The 14,713-nt window shown below is 52.4% G+C and overlaps 5 protein-coding genes across 5 annotated transcripts; 4 read left to right on the top strand and 1 right to left on the bottom strand.

Moving 5' to 3' along the window:
* Positions 1-188: 188 nt before the first annotated feature.
* Positions 189-3,086, bottom strand: BDV14DRAFT_29628 (putative serine-rich protein). Its single transcript, XM_073776466.1, has 2 exons — positions 596-3,086; positions 189-547 (listed from the first exon to the last, which is right to left on the bottom strand). Exons 1-2 carry the CDS (start codon positions 2,696-2,698, stop codon positions 509-511), a joined length of 2,142 nt encoding a protein of 713 aa, XP_073630234.1. The 5' UTR covers positions 2,699-3,086; the 3' UTR covers positions 189-508.
* Positions 3,087-4,746: 1,660 nt separating this feature from the next.
* Positions 4,747-6,437, top strand: BDV14DRAFT_169715 (CAAX prenyl protease RCE1; the record flags this gene model as incomplete). The annotated part of the gene is made up of 4 exons (XM_073768076.1): positions 4,747-4,987; positions 5,053-5,093; positions 5,263-5,643; positions 5,698-6,437. Coding segments are annotated over exons 1-4 (854 nt in total), but the record flags the coding sequence as incomplete, so codon positions are not given.
* Positions 6,438-6,543: 106 nt separating this feature from the next.
* Positions 6,544-7,924, top strand: BDV14DRAFT_169713 (sucrase/ferredoxin-like domain-containing protein). The gene is made up of 2 exons (XM_073768075.1): positions 6,544-7,043; positions 7,110-7,924. The coding sequence occupies exons 1-2, from the start codon at positions 6,666-6,668 to the stop codon at positions 7,803-7,805; spliced, it is 1,074 nt and encodes a 357-aa protein (XP_073630232.1). The 5' UTR covers positions 6,544-6,665; the 3' UTR covers positions 7,806-7,924.
* A 112-nt stretch (positions 7,925-8,036) lies between these two features.
* On the top strand, positions 8,037-11,393 carry BDV14DRAFT_169712 (leucine--tRNA ligase NAM2). The gene is made up of 3 exons (XM_073768074.1): positions 8,037-8,069; positions 8,131-8,821; positions 8,913-11,393. The coding sequence occupies exons 2-3, from the start codon at positions 8,252-8,254 to the stop codon at positions 11,346-11,348; spliced, it is 3,006 nt and encodes a 1,001-aa protein (XP_073630231.1). The 5' UTR covers positions 8,037-8,069; positions 8,131-8,251; the 3' UTR covers positions 11,349-11,393.
* A 1,287-nt stretch (positions 11,394-12,680) lies between these two features.
* fdh (formate dehydrogenase (NAD+) FDH1) lies at positions 12,681-14,681 on the top strand. The gene is made up of 4 exons (XM_073768073.1): positions 12,681-12,933; positions 13,110-13,359; positions 13,422-13,597; positions 13,654-14,681. The coding sequence occupies exons 2-4, from the start codon at positions 13,183-13,185 to the stop codon at positions 14,543-14,545; spliced, it is 1,245 nt and encodes a 414-aa protein (XP_073630230.1). The 5' UTR covers positions 12,681-12,933; positions 13,110-13,182; the 3' UTR covers positions 14,546-14,681.
* Positions 14,682-14,713: the final 32 nt, after the last annotated feature.

The raw sequence follows: 14,713 nt of genomic DNA, 5'->3' as shown, positions 1-14,713 counted from the left end.
AATGCAAATGCAGAAAGGTATGCGGGTATGTGTATGTAAAGACCGTAATCTGTCGTCGAATGAATGAATAACGCCCAAGATTATCCTGTACTCCCCACACTTGAAAAATGAAGAAGGCCCTGGCTAAGAGGGGCATGCAGAAGCAAGCAAGAACAACGCCGGGCTGAATGAAGAGAATGTGTATATGTAGAACGTTATGTGCATCACGTCGTGTAGTCGTGTCGAAGAATCCTTTGTGCAGCGCGGAATAACAAGCAGTCGGTGAAGGTAGGTGGTGAGAAGAGAGGAAGGTGAAAGTGAAGGTGAAGAGTTGCTAGAAGGTAGATTGGCGGAAGTCGAAGAGGAACGAGGATGCGCGAGAACAATAGCGGGGTTTATGATACCGGCGAGGTACGGGTTGCGGTTTCCGGTAGAGGAGATGACTAAGGTGAGTGAAGAAAGGTATAGCCAGCGAGAAGACGTTTAGGTCGAAGAGGTAAATGATTATTGGGGCGCAGAGGCGAGCTTCCTAGAAGCCCACTGTCGATCCAACAACAGCCAGGGTGACCTAGAAATGTTAGTCGCGATCAAGACAAAACAGCCAGGGCAGACATACAATTATAGCAACGATGACCAAACCAAGGGGATTCATCCATCGGTTGAGGTTCCTCCACCAACGAGCGTTGAGATGCCGCCTTCGCTCGAGGTCGTAGAGTCGTGCCTTGAGGGTGACCTCAAGCTCGGGTCCCTGGTTCTCCTCCATGATCATCTCGGGTTTCCTTGGCAGAGGGAGGAAGGAGGCGATAAGCCACGTGAGTGGACAAATGAAGCCCAAGCAGAATGACCAAACTTGAATGTTCCTTCTCCCAAGTATCGGCTCGGTTCGAGAGTCAAGAGATGGCGCGCGCCATCTACTTGTTTTCGGTGCAACAACGCGGCGATCCGGAAACAGATGAGGCGACCAACTGTGTCGCAGCCGATGAAGGGATGATCCAGATCGTGTTACGGACGGTTCCGGGGGCGCCAACCAGTGACTTCGAGGGTCGCGAAGATCGGATTCAGGCTGTTTTTCGGGAGACTGGATCTCGGAAGACTGTTTCTCGGAAGATTGTTTCCCTGAATTTGGACGAGTCTCAAGCGTGGAAGCTCTGGCTCGACTGACAATGCTGGTAATGCGTTGAATGACATTGGAGTTGGATGTTGGGGGTCGTGCCGAAGCCGGGCGGCTAGCTTCCTCCTCCACCAAAGCAAGTGTCGAGTTTCCAGCCTCCTCTTCAGCAGTATAGTACATCCGAGCCCAGGTGGGAAGAATGTTTGCGACGAAACTAGAACTTGTGCCAGGGCGTTGATTGCTTCGGACGCTGCTGCTTCTCGAGCTCGAAGATTGGCTATGTGGCACACCAGGGTTGGAGGGGCGCGGTGGTAAGCTGGCAACACTGTCGAGAAACTCATCATCCTCCGATTCATTGACCATCCATACCGAGGATGAGGTAACTCTCTGGCGTGTCATGGCCACTGGAGGAGGTGAAGGTTCCAGTGACATCGTTCTTGAGTTTCCTTCTATCGGAGAACTAAAGCCCGACTCACCCTCAGCCGACCATTGAGACGGTACAGTCGAGAGATGAGATCTATGGCGCTCCGAAGAAAAGCCACCAGTGGTGTCATGAAGATTATCCTCGGAAGATGAATTCTGTGAGTTGTCGACCCTTGAGCCGGATGACGAAGCGGCTCTTATTGTCGGATACTGGATAATCACGCCATTCTCCAAGATAGCCTGCTGTATGTCAGACCGCGGTCCACTGCCCGAGGACGAGGTCGCGGAACGCGAATGACTTCTGCCGCTACGCCGAGTTGAAATTGATCCCATTGAGGGAGGCTGGTATGGGGGACTCGAGCGAAAGGACTGGGAACGGGAACGCCCGAACTCTGACGAAGAACCATGGGCCCAAGGCGCAGCATCGGCATAGCGGATAACTGTCCCAAGCGAATTCATCGAGGACACCGAATTCGACCGTGAAGCAGAATCCTCGTTGGACGAAGGACCAATGCGTACAAAGTTGAGACTTGAATTATCGAAGGCGACATAGTTGGGGCTTGATGGAGACGGTGGCCCGATGGGAACCACATTAGGGCTCGTATTGCTGGAGGGTACAATCACCGAGCTAGACGCCTGGCGAGAAACCGAGTCATGAGGGACAGTCTTGATCGTCGGCGGATTCTGAGGAAGTGTTGATTCTTCGTCTGAATAGGCCGCAGCCGAGCCACTACCCTGCTGAGCACCTGAACGTTCGTGCTCGAGCAGCTCGGAGTTGGCAAATGATGTCTTGCTTGAACGCGGGTCATCATCCCACAGCTGTGGCGGCGTGTTGCCGGCATCGAAGGTCGACGAGAGATCCCAATCAGCAATTGAGGGGTCAATCAGGCTATCGTCGGCAATGCCACTGACATCCGTGGAGTATGTCGCCGTTGATGTACTCGGCCCTTCATCGACGTGGAATCGAGAATCGGGGATGAACTCATGGCCTTTTCCGGGTCGCGGCGGGAGAATTTGCTCTGGCTTCGTTGGAAAAGGGTTGGCCGCATAGACATGGCGTTCTTCTTGTTCGGGGTGTTTGTCGCTGACGGCGCGCACGGATGCTGGTGGTGAACATTCGTTCGTCTGGGACGGAGTGCGTTCATGAAGAGCTCTCCGTCCGGGAGAGGAATTGGACGAGCGCATGTTGCGATGGCGATTAAATCATTATCAGGATATGCCGCAGTAAGAAGAATAATAACCCGGCGCGATGATGTGCGATCCTCAAAGATTAAGTGTAATCAAAAACAGTGGGAGAATGGTAGGAAAGAAGAAATGGAATCGAATGCCTCCGCAAGATATTACCAATTAGAGGTGATATAAGAAGCTTCGAAACGAAGCGATGGAACGATAAAGACTGCTTGAACTGAAGCGAATAACAGAAACGACGGACCGCAAATAGGGCTGGTCTATGAAACAATCGAGACGTTGTTTGGGGTTCCCTGTTGTTGTGGTCCGTGAAAATTCTTGGTGCAGTGTAAAGAATGCTTCGACAGGAGTGACGACACAATTCGACGTGGAAAAGAGCGACGATGACCAGCGGTTCGAGATGAAAAGAGCGTGGATCCGACGATTTGAGCGACAGGAGTAGACCTGATACAGCCGGTCGAAGTAGAATAACGGTAAAAGAGCGTCTAACCGGAGAGCTGGAGGGAACCGCTGGGAACTGTTTCTAAAAGAGCGACAAACGACAGAACGACTGGAAGGCTGAAAGTAAAGGGACACAATCTGAAACAGCGAGATACCCGCAATTATGTATTATTTGAGAGCTTTTCCCCCTTCAGCCCAGGAATTTAATTGCCCAGCTGGCGGTGAGCTAGACTCGAAAGGACCCAGGGGCCATGCATAGGAGTCTGGAGCGCCGTTTGAATCCCTCCCGCGATTGGGCGAATAAGACTAGGCATAGGAAGCTCGTCGCTTAATTTAGGAAGATGGCCGCCTCTCAATTTGCCAGTGGATTCGGTTTAATTGCTGCGGTTCCTCCTCGTCATCCGAGATCGAAGACTGGAGATCGTTTGTGTCTAAGAATCTTGACCAGCACGGCTGGCCGACGGAGTCGATGGAGACTCCGACATCATCTCGATTGCCGGTTACCATCCGAAAGAAATTAAGGCTTCTGGAAGAACTTAAGTTCAAAGTTTGGCCCTTCGCTATTCCAAACATCTCATTTCAGTGCTGGCTGAAGGGAGGATACTCCGAGGCAGATAGAGTGTGCGAAGTGCGAGGTGACTCCTAACTTGAAACCCCCATGGGTTCTCACGGATGAGTTGGCCAGAGGGGAAAAGAAGAGCCAAGTGGGAATGCAAGGTACAGGACCGTACATACGGGCGTGCATAAGCGGTTCTGCGTTGGAGCAATCAATTTACATGCACGGGGACCAGACCATCCCGCTCTCTGTAAGTGAGGTGAACTCGTCACATTTTCCACGCCCCAGGCCAAGCTCTGAGCATCGTGACTCGTCGGTTCGCACGAGGAAAACAAGCTGCCAAATAAGGTGATGTGACAAGTGGTACCGATGACAGTGGAGTTCACGAGCTCGCAGTTCCGGTGGGAAGCAAGGACAGGAACAGGAACAGGAACTGGGCGGGCAGGCTGGCTCCACCGGTCGTGGCTGAGTGCGCTAACCACTGGACTCGAGATCTCGGGGATCCCTCATTGGCGTCAAGTGAGGGAAATTGACCCTGACGATCCAATAACAGCTCAGCGTCAGGGGCAGACATCTTTAAAATCGAGAATATCAAGCAGAGTCGACCATTTAAATAATGGTATCGGGGCCATGCAAAAGAGCTCTGCAGAAGGATCAACCTCGGGCTGCCAACTCACTCTAAAGTGGAGCGCTTTGTGCGGTGCCTGAAGAAGCGCCGTCTTTCCCGATCTCGCGGGAGAGAAATGGAGAAGGCAATCTGAGATTCATCAGAATACGGAGTAATTAATTGCCAGTGGCGGTAGCAGATCGTGGGAAATCAAGGCATAGGACCAAGGAATTGTCAATACGAATTGACTCAGTCGATGTTGAACCCTGGCAACCCGGGATTGTGGTACAGAACAGAGTCGGTCGTTTGAGGTGAACTCACGGACGGGCCTGGAGCACTGATCGGGAACTTGGAGACATGGCGGTACTTTGTGTGCCTCAGGAACCAGGCATTCATCCGCGTGTCCTTCCTTTGTTCTGCTTCTTCCGACCTCGACAAGAGTAGAGTAGAACGCTGTTGAGGTTTTATTATCCTCAGCACCACCTGCATCTCTAGATCTATTCTTTTTCTTCTACTCCATCCTGATGCTCTCGTTACTCTTCCCTATCCGAAACTAATCCCCCACCTCTCGTGTTCGAGCCCCCTATTTGCCTCTCATTCCAAGCATCAGCTTCTGGCACCTGGAGAATGGCCCCAGTCAGTCTGCTCGCCCGCCTCAAAAGCCTGTACGCAAAAGAAGACGGTAAGTCGCTTATGAGCACTCTTTTGGGTTCCATGTGTTTCGGCTTTACTGACTGTCCAGCTCAGATGAGCCGGCTATTTCGGCCCAGGCAGCTGCTGGTATTTCGGTATGTGCCCTTGGTCTGAGCGTTCAGTTCCTCTAAATAGCACCACCTTTTGCCCTTCGCGGAAAAGGAGTATCGCTGGAAAGGGGTAACTAGTGAAAGCGAACGCCCACTTCTCCTCAGTTCATGACAACTATTTCTTTGTAGAATATCTGCTGATCTATCTGGCTAGATCTGTTTGTTGCTGATCTACGTGCTGCCATTCTATGTCTCACCCGCTACACGGCCATCCGCTACTCTGAGTCGCGATGCTCCATCCGTGATCAGAGCCAGGATTCGTGCAGTAACGCTTTCTTGTTCCATATGTAGCTTGGCTGTACTGTGGCTCATTGTCGCCAAAGATGATTACTCTATTATCGAGGCCCTCAAGCTTATGGGATGGTGGCCGGTTAGCTTCACAGACGTCTTCCGAAGTCTGCTATTGACCGCTATCCTTTTCCTTGGGCCCCTTTTCGAGCGCGGAGTTGCCGAAGGCGAGTGGAGGGAATGGTTCAGCAAAGCTCGAATCTCTGAAACGCTAGGCGGGTGGATTGGCTGGAGGAACTATGTAGCTGTGCGTTGTTTCTAGCCCTACTTGCCCAGCTCATCAGCTAACAATGATATGCAGGGCCCTGTTACAGAGGAGGTCATGTTCCGATCGGCCATAATACCTCTCCATCTTCTTGCCAGAGTTAGCCCAAGCCGTATTGTCTGGACAGCGCCGTTGTACTTTGGTGTCGCTCACGTGCACCATTTCTATGAGTTCCGCATTACCCATCCGGATACTTCCATCATTGCCTCGGTTTTTAGGTCTCTATTTCAATTCGGTTTTACGACGGTCTTCGGCTGGTTCGCCACTTTCGTCTATCTTCGAACTGGGTCACTCCTCGCTGTCATCCTTATTCATTCGTTCTGCAACTGGTGCGGACTTCCTCGTCTGTGGGGAAGAGTTGAGGCAACGGTTCCAGTAGGACCTACTCTCAACAGAGGCAAAAAAGACTCTGATAGGAACCTAGAACATTCATATGAGCAGCCCAGCATTGGATGGACCGTCGCATATTATGTCCTCCTCTTCGTGGGAGCTATCGGGTTCTGCTACACACTGTGGCCGCTGACAGAATCTCTGCACGCATTGGCAGACTTCACGAGCTCGTCTTGATCGGCCTTCTTCGATGAATCCCTATCTATCTCCCTTGGCTCAATGCCATCCAGTACTAAGGAGTGGCTGGATAGCATAGCAAGATAGTTTCGCTGGTTGAGCATAGCAGGCCACCGCTTCTTCGTACCGGACTAATTCACTTGATCATTTCATAGCGGAGTCGAGTATCTATATAATACCTTATGCCAATAAATTTGTTTAATGTCAAATCTCTGAGTTCATATTGGCTGGTCCTTTTTCCGCCCCAGCTCATAGGTATGCTAGCGCAATCTTATCGATAGGCTATCTCCGACTCGGACTTCGGGCCCCGGGGAACAACCTTGGGGACTTTCTTTCTGACCAGCAAGCAGCTCGACGACTCCTTCTCCAAGTGCGGTCAATCTGGTATACCGTATATTATCACATAACCGACAGAACCACTCAGGTTATTCAGGACCATGAGACTACGAGTAATGGGCTGGCGATCCCCCGCCACGACGACGACCAGAGCCGCATTCCGGTGTCTATCAAGCTCGAATCGCCTCTCAGCTCGAGGACGAATTCCCTTAGATATCCCGCCCCCATTTCCCGTCACAAAAACCTGCCCTGAGTCAACATGTGCATGCCCTCAAACCCCATCAATGCCCGAAGGGCTTCCGCTCGATCTCGACCATCCGCTAAATGGGACCATGGCAGCCTACGCGCAGCAAATCGTCATATGTACGGGTCAAAGGGATTGGACAAGTCGCATTGAGGATGATGGGAAGGACCAGAGCTGGGGAGAGCTTGTGAGAGGTCTGAAGAGCTTAATGGGTCGTGGGGGCAAATATGCCGATGTCAGTTACGCCTGGATTCCTCTTCTCTGTCTACGAATGCGCCGGCTAATCTATGTTATTCTATAGCCCTTCAACAACGTCCTGGTCTCGAATTCCTCTTTGCCCTCGTCCTCTACGAGTCTTTCCTCTTCCAAAACTGCCTCGGCCTTCCTTTTCCCCAGCTTTAAATACTTCCCTTCGATACCCGTTGACACCTCGAAATCCAGCGCCAATCTTTCGACCTTTGTACAAGCATACCTTCTTCCTACCAAACTTAGCCCAATGACAGAGAACCTTCCCGAACCGAAGCACTGCGATTTACTCCGAAAGCCAGAATTGGCGTCTGAGTTCCCCGATGCGGTAGATCTACAACATTCACCCGTTATTCTGATCTGTGGCCACGGCGGCCGTGACATGCGATGTGGAGTGATGGCGCCGTTCCTCGAAGATCAATTCCGAAGTGTTCTAAAGTCCAAAGGAATCTCGACGCCAGCAGGTACAGAAAGCGGCGAGATCGACCGCCCGGACCGCGCGCACATTGGACTCATCAGTCATATTGGAGGACACAAGTATGCCGGGAATGTCATTGTATATATTCCCAAGGGCATGAAATACGGCGACTCGTCAGAACCTCACCCGCTAGCCGGCAAGGGAATTTGGTATGGGCGCATCGAGCCCAAGCATGTTGAGGGTATTGTGGAGGAAACTATCCTCGGCGGAAAAGTTGTCTCGGATCATTTTAGAGGTGGGATAGATCAAGATGGGAGCATATTGCGACTATAGATTTTCTGATAGAGTTTGGACGATCGTTCTTTTGTACACTAGAAATAGACGTGGATGTGATCTCGACTCTTGGAAGGTGTATTGTGGAAAATATATAGTTTCCGCCACGAATGTACAACACAACTTAGTTGCAACTCGTCACAAACCTTAAGCAGACACACAGTTGAAAAATAATCACCCATATTTTGGGGTCTAACTAGACGTAGTAATTAGCTAAACCTCTAAACAAACCAAGAAAGCATGGAAAATAACAAGGAATGGAAGGTAGCGGACCTGCGTCACTCAACCCTCAAGCTCCATCCAAAAACCCACTAACCCAAAAAAGCCTAGCCCAACATCATCCCAAGCCGCGGAAGGGCAGCGATAAGTCACAATCACCCAAACCACCCAAACACCCAGCAGGACCTTAATCGCAGCAAAGATGATAGCCTGAGTATTCGAAAAACATGCAATACCTCCTCCGATCAAAATCGAGCCCTGTCCGGGCTGCACTCGTGCCCCGGGTTTGCGGCAGGGTCTACCCATTTGCATCACCTCCGCGATCGTCTCCGAGCCCGGTACTGTACAGAGCCCGAACGCTAGCCACCGCAACGAACAATAAACGCCTTGATTTACCGGCGCTGGATAAGAAGTGGCAGGAGATATGGGAAGAAGACAAAAAGGCCAAAGCCGCTGCTGCCGCGCAGCATGACGGAGCTAAAGCCGGTGCTGCAGCAGGCTTAAACTGGACAGGCGACGAGAAGCCCAAGAGCTATGTCCTGTGTATGTTCCCGTACCCTTCTGGAACACTACACATGGGACACTTGAGGGTGTACACGATATCCGATGTTTTGGCGCGGTATTACCGCATGCGCGGGCATGAGGTTTTGCATCCGATGGGGTGGGATGGGTTTGGACTTCCGGCTGAGAATGCGGCGATTGAGAGGGGATTTTCGCCTAGTGCGTGGACGGAGGAGAATATGGCGAAGATGAAGGAACAGTTTAAGAGTTTTTCGACGTCGTTTGATTGGGAGAGGGTATGTGCATCCTTGAGCTGATCTTGAAGCCGGTGGGATGACGTACTGAGAGAGAATGTTTGCTAATGATGTTTCTGGTTTGATGATATAGGAACTTGCGACCTGCTCGCCGGAATTCTACGAACATACACAGCGGATATTCTTGATGTTATACGAGAAGGGCCTTGCGTACCAGGCGGAGGCAATGGTGAACTACGACCCGGTGGACAAAACAGTGCTGGCGAACGAACAAGTTGACGCGAATGGCTTCTCGTGGCGGTCCGGAGCAAAGGTTGAGAAGAAGAAACTGAGGCAATGGTTCTTCCGCATCACTGCATTCAAGGAACAGCTACTGGAGGATCTCGACACGCTTTCCGGTGGTTGGCCGGAGCACGTGCTTTCCATGCAACGGAACTGGCTGGGGAAATCGTACGGCGCGAATATTAAGTTCCCCCTCTCCGTGGAGGGCAGCAATGCTAAAGAGGCTGATATCGGCATTTTCACAACGCGACCGGATACACTCTATGGAGCTGAATACGTTGCCCTCGCACTGGATCACCCGATTGTGTTGGAGGCTGCGAGAAAGGATGCCGCTTTGCAGGAGTTCTTAGATGAGGCAGCGACGCTACCGACAGACTCAAAAGCTGGGTACAAGCTACAGAACATCACTGTCACGAACCCCCTGCGCGTTATCGACAAAGATAGCCCACATCTCGCTCGTCAATTGCCGGTCTACGTAGCACCGTACGTTCTCAGCGATTACGGCGAGGGTGCTGTAATGGGTGTTCCTGGTCATGACTCACGAGACTTCTTGTTCTTCAAGGAGAACGCCAACCCCGAGTCAATCCCCGTCATCTTAAGCGCGGAGAAAGCGCCTGCAACAGAGGCCGACCCAGAAGCAAGCGATGTCCCGATCAGTGACGCGAGACCATTCACACACGAAGGATACTTGACCACGAAATGCGGTAAATATCACGGTCTTCATTCGCGTAAGGCCGCGAAGATGATCACAACCGACCTCAAGGCCACTGACCATGCCGACTTCGTCGAGCAGTGGAGGCTTAGAGATTGGTTAATCAGTCGCCAGCGCTACTGGGGCGCGCCAATTCCGATCATCCACTGCGATGACTGTGGTCCACAGCCTGTGCCTGTCGAGGACCTCCCCGTGAAGCTTCCTGAGCTGAAGGGGACATGGCTGAAAGAGAAACGCGGGAGCCCTCTTGAGTCAGATGAGGAGTGGAAATCCACAAAGTGCCCGAGCTGTGGAGGCAAAGCAAGGCGGGATACAGATACCATGGACACTTTTGTGGATTCGTCGTGGTACTACCTTCGCTTCTTGGATTCCGCAAATAAGCAGCAGCCCTTTTCCTCGTCAGTAGCCCGACCAGTTGACCTCTATATTGGAGGCGTCGAGCATGCAATCTTGCATCTGCTCTACGCTCGGTTCATTTACAAGTTCCTTTCTCAGTCCAATCTCTTCCCGGAGATCGCTCGCACAGGTGAACAGCCGGTGGCCGCCGAGCCCTTCAAGACTCTCCTATCCCAGGGCATGGTTCATGGCAGGACGTACACAGAGCCATCTACGGGTCGATTCCTGCTGCCGTCTGAACTCGACACATCTGACCCTGATAAGCCGGTCATCAAGAAGACGGGTGAAACACCGAATGTGTCGTTTGAAAAGATGTCGAAGAGCAAGCACAATGGCGTGGATCCAGGGACAACCGTCTCCCAGTATGGTGCCGATGCCACTCGTGCCCAAATACTCTTCACGGCTCCTGTCGGCGAGGTCTTGGAATGGGACGAGAAAAAAATTGTTGGCATTGAGCGTTGGTTTGGCCGACTTTGGAAGCTGGTTACGGACGCAGAGGCTAGTCTGAGCTCCTCATATAAGATGAAAGAGGCCGACTTATCAGCAATATCAAACAACGCCGAGAATCTGGAACCGCTGCAAAGCCTGACCGATGCTGATGCAAAGGCGTTACTCTCCACTCACCGGACGATTTTGTCCGTCACGAATTGCATCGATAAGAACCCCTATGGACTAAACACGGTCATCTCTGATCTGACGAAACTCACCAACTCCCTCACATCCTCCACTCCTACCTCGCCATATGTCCTCTATCTCACCATCTCTAACCTCCTACGCCTCCTGGCCCCAGTGGCCCCGGCATTGTCATCCGAGTGTTGGCAAATCCTCCACTCATCGATTGTTATAGAACAGGCAGGGTCTGAGACCAAGATCCCAGCAATCTTCGACTGCCCATGGCCAACGTCGCCCCTAACGCCCAAACAGGCCGGTGTTCTGGAAGCTCGCGGAGGCCAGGTTGTCGCGGTCCAAATAAACGGTAAGCTGCGCTTCACCGTCACGGTCCCAAGCATGCTCTCAGGAACGACGGCGGAATCTGGCGCGACAGAGCAGGACTATCTTCTTTCTCGCATTCTGGAAACCGAAGAAGGCCGACTCTGGCTGCGCGAAAAGAACGACTGGGAGAAGCGGAGGAGGGTCATTATAGTCAAGGGCGGAAACCTGGTGAACATTGTCTTCTGATCTGGGGGAGGCAGCTCGCAGTTCTATGCCTGTGTATATCTGTGTATATTAATTCTGTTATTTGTACAAACAAAGTCCCTTGAAGGAAGACCAACAATCAAGCCCGCAATGGCCTCCCAGCTCAGTAGTCGAATCGCTCGTCAACAATCACCGTCACGACCACCGGCGTCTCTCGCAAAATTCTCGGAATTTGCGCAGCGGCGAATGTTGGGGTAATTCAAGCTTGCCTCCTAAGTTCCCCTACGCCGGCCAAATTGGTTGAATATGAAGTTGGGGTTGCTGGTTGTATGAGGAGTGGTGGTGGTGGATCCCTCCGAGCTCGCTATGGAGTCTTCCCCTCATGCATCGACGCAACCTTGGGGGATGGTGAGGCGTTGAACTCTGAGACGGGAAATATGCTCGGCGGAAGCACGGCGTTGCTTCGGTGGTCGGACGATGGCAACTCTTGATTCTATCCGCTTCACCGTCCCCCCAGCCCCTCTTTAAACTGGCACGCTGATGGTTGCGATGGGGTCGCCCCTGCCGCATTTGTTGTTACTTGTTTCCCCTCAGACCCGAAACGTCATCCTCACGACAACGTTGGGATCGCGACCAGGCGCATGGTGGAGGCTCAATCGCGAAGCTACAAGGCAATTCAAGAAAAATTTCATGCTCAATAATCTTACGTTTAATGGTACTTTTTTGTTGCTTCGCAATTGATGTTTGGTCTCTCCGACCTTCGTAAATCACAAGCTAGCTCTAAAGCGCGATGTCCGTAAAGTCGGTTCCATATGATGTTGATATTCTTTCTTACTCGAAATCTGCCTATTAGTGCACATCGGGACCGGTCCCGACCGTGCATGGATGGATCATGCCGTACGTTGCCTTTTTTGTGGATAGAACCTAGCAGTCGCGCCTGGAATTTGTTCTGGAGATGAAGCTGAGTGAGGGGCAGGAGGTAGCCCCGCACTACCTAAAGCTTACCCCTCATGAGGGGAAGAGTCCAATCAGCACATCACTCTGACAGCGGGCAGTGCGGCCTTGTCACCTGCAGAGAGACGCGCTACGCTGCAAACCACTTAGGAGATAGCGTCTAGACAAGGTTGCGAGAGGGAGTAAATGGCAAAAGCCTCCGTTGCTGACTGAATGAGGCTAAAACATCCTAGAGTTCGAGACTCCAAGCAGAATCGCTGGTGCGGCGACTTCTGGGAGGTTCCCCCTCACGCACGTAACCGCATGCGGAGATCCTCCAACGCCTTGATCCATGGGCAATCAACCCCTCGCCTCCGTCCCCATGCGCTGCCTGCGCGAGTTGCACGATCTTGCTTCGTGGTGTCTTGCTTCCCGGGTGATCGGCCAGTGGGACTCCGCCCCGAGAGAACTGGCCACCTCTGGCCCTTCTCTCCGCTCACGGATACCCGGATGGAAATTGGACTGCTGAGTGGATTAACATCTCATGGAGGGGGAGGAGAGTTGCGAAGTCGCTCAAGGACGAGACCCAGCCATGTCTATATATTGGGCTATATTCCCCGTGTCTGAATGCTCTTCTCTCCATCATCTCATAATCTCATCACTCTCCAAATCATCCTTCCTGCATCCGGATCTGGTAAGTCTGCGGTCACTCCCCTGTCTATCTCTGGCCATTGCTCTTGTTCATGGTGCATATTTCTCCACCCCCAAACTGCCATCCCCGCTCGTTGGTGCTTGTCGGTTTAGGTTCATGGATCAGAGTTACTGTCGACCACGTCCGTATAAAGACTGCTGGCTGACCTCACGATCTAGCTCTCTAGCATCCTTCATCTTCTTCATCATCTCAACAGCTTTTCCAGCAATTTGTCGTTGAACTTTCATCAAAATGGTACTTATTAGCTCTTTCTCCCGTCAAATGCGGCGGCCCATCTCCTCACTCTTGGCCGCCAATGCTTCGAGCAGGCCTTCACTCGGCCGCCGCGTCGCTGGTCTCAATCCTGGTGCACGTATGCTAACTGCCTCTGCGAATCTACAGGGCAAGGTTCTTATGGTTCTCTATGACGTAAGTTGTCACAACTGCAACCTCGATCTCTCGATACCAAGCATACTAACAAGCGATTATAGGGTGGCTCTCACGCCAGAGACCAGCCCGGTCTTCTCGGAACCACCGAAAACGAGCTCGGCATCCGCAAGTGGCTCGAGGACCAGGGCCACACTGTTGTGACCACCTCCGACAAGGACAGCGAGGACTCTACCTTCGACAAGGAGCTCGTTGACGCCGAAGTCATTATCACCACCCCGTGAGTAGTGCCCTATGATATCGGCCTTGCTTCATCTGCTGACGGCCATGCTACAGCTTCCACCCTGGATACCTCACTGCTGAGCGTCTGGCCAAGGCCAAGAACCTCAAGCTCGCCGTCACTGCCGGTATTGGTTCCGACCACGTTGACCTCAACGCTGCCAACAAGACCAACGGCGGTGTTACCGTTGCTGAAGTCACTGGCTCCAACGTCGTCTCCGTCGCTGAGCACGTTATCATGACCATCCTCCTCCTTGTCCGCAACTTCGTCCCCTCTCACGACCAGATCCGCAACGGTGACTGGAACGTCGCTGCTGTCGCCAAGAACGAGTTCGACCTTGAGAACAAGGTTGTCGGTACCGTCGGTGTTGGCCGCATTGGTGAGCGTGTGCTCCGCCGTCTCAAGCCCTTCGACTGCAAGGAGCTTCTCTACTACGACTACCAGCCCCTGAACGCCGACGCCGAGAAGGAGATCGGTGCCCGCCGTGTCGAGTCTCTTGAGGACATGGTCTCCCAGTGTGACGTTGTCACCATCAACTGCCCTCTGCACGAGAGTACCCGTGGTCTCTTCAACAAGGAGCTCATCTCCAAGATGAAGCCCGGTGCTTGGCTCGTCAACACCGCCCGTGGTGCTATCGTCGTCAAGGAGGACGTCGCTGAGGCCCTCAAGTCCGGCCACCTCCGCGGATACGGTGGTGATGTCTGGTTCCCCCAGCCCGCTCCCAAGGACCACCCTCTCCGTTATGCTGAGCACCCCTGGGGCGGTGGTAACGCTACTGTTCCTCACATGTCCGGTACTTCCATCGATGCCCAGATTCGTTACGCCAACGGTACCAAGGCCATTCTGGACAGCTACTTCTCCGGCCGTCACGACTACAAGCCTGAGGACCTGATCGTGAAGGACGGTGACTACGTCACCAAGGCCTACGGTCAGCGCAACAAGAAATGAGCGGAGTCACTGAGATGAGATGATGAAAATGATTTTTATGGCGCATTTTTCTGGTCTGTAACCCCATTGAGGGCAATACATCTTTCATACTACTGAGCTATGATACCTGAATGAAAATACATCACACTTCAAAGAATTATTCCATGACACTGTAATCTTGTATCGCAT

The sequence above is a fragment of the Aspergillus stella-maris genome, assembly GCF_047715825.1.
Source record: "Aspergillus stella-maris strain CBS 113639 unplaced genomic scaffold BDV14scaffold_14, whole genome shotgun sequence".
Lineage (NCBI taxonomy): Eukaryota > Fungi > Ascomycota > Eurotiomycetes > Eurotiales > Aspergillaceae > Aspergillus > Aspergillus stella-maris.
The sequence above is the reverse complement of the archived record's forward strand: the minus strand, read 5'-3'. Positions and strand labels throughout refer to the sequence as shown.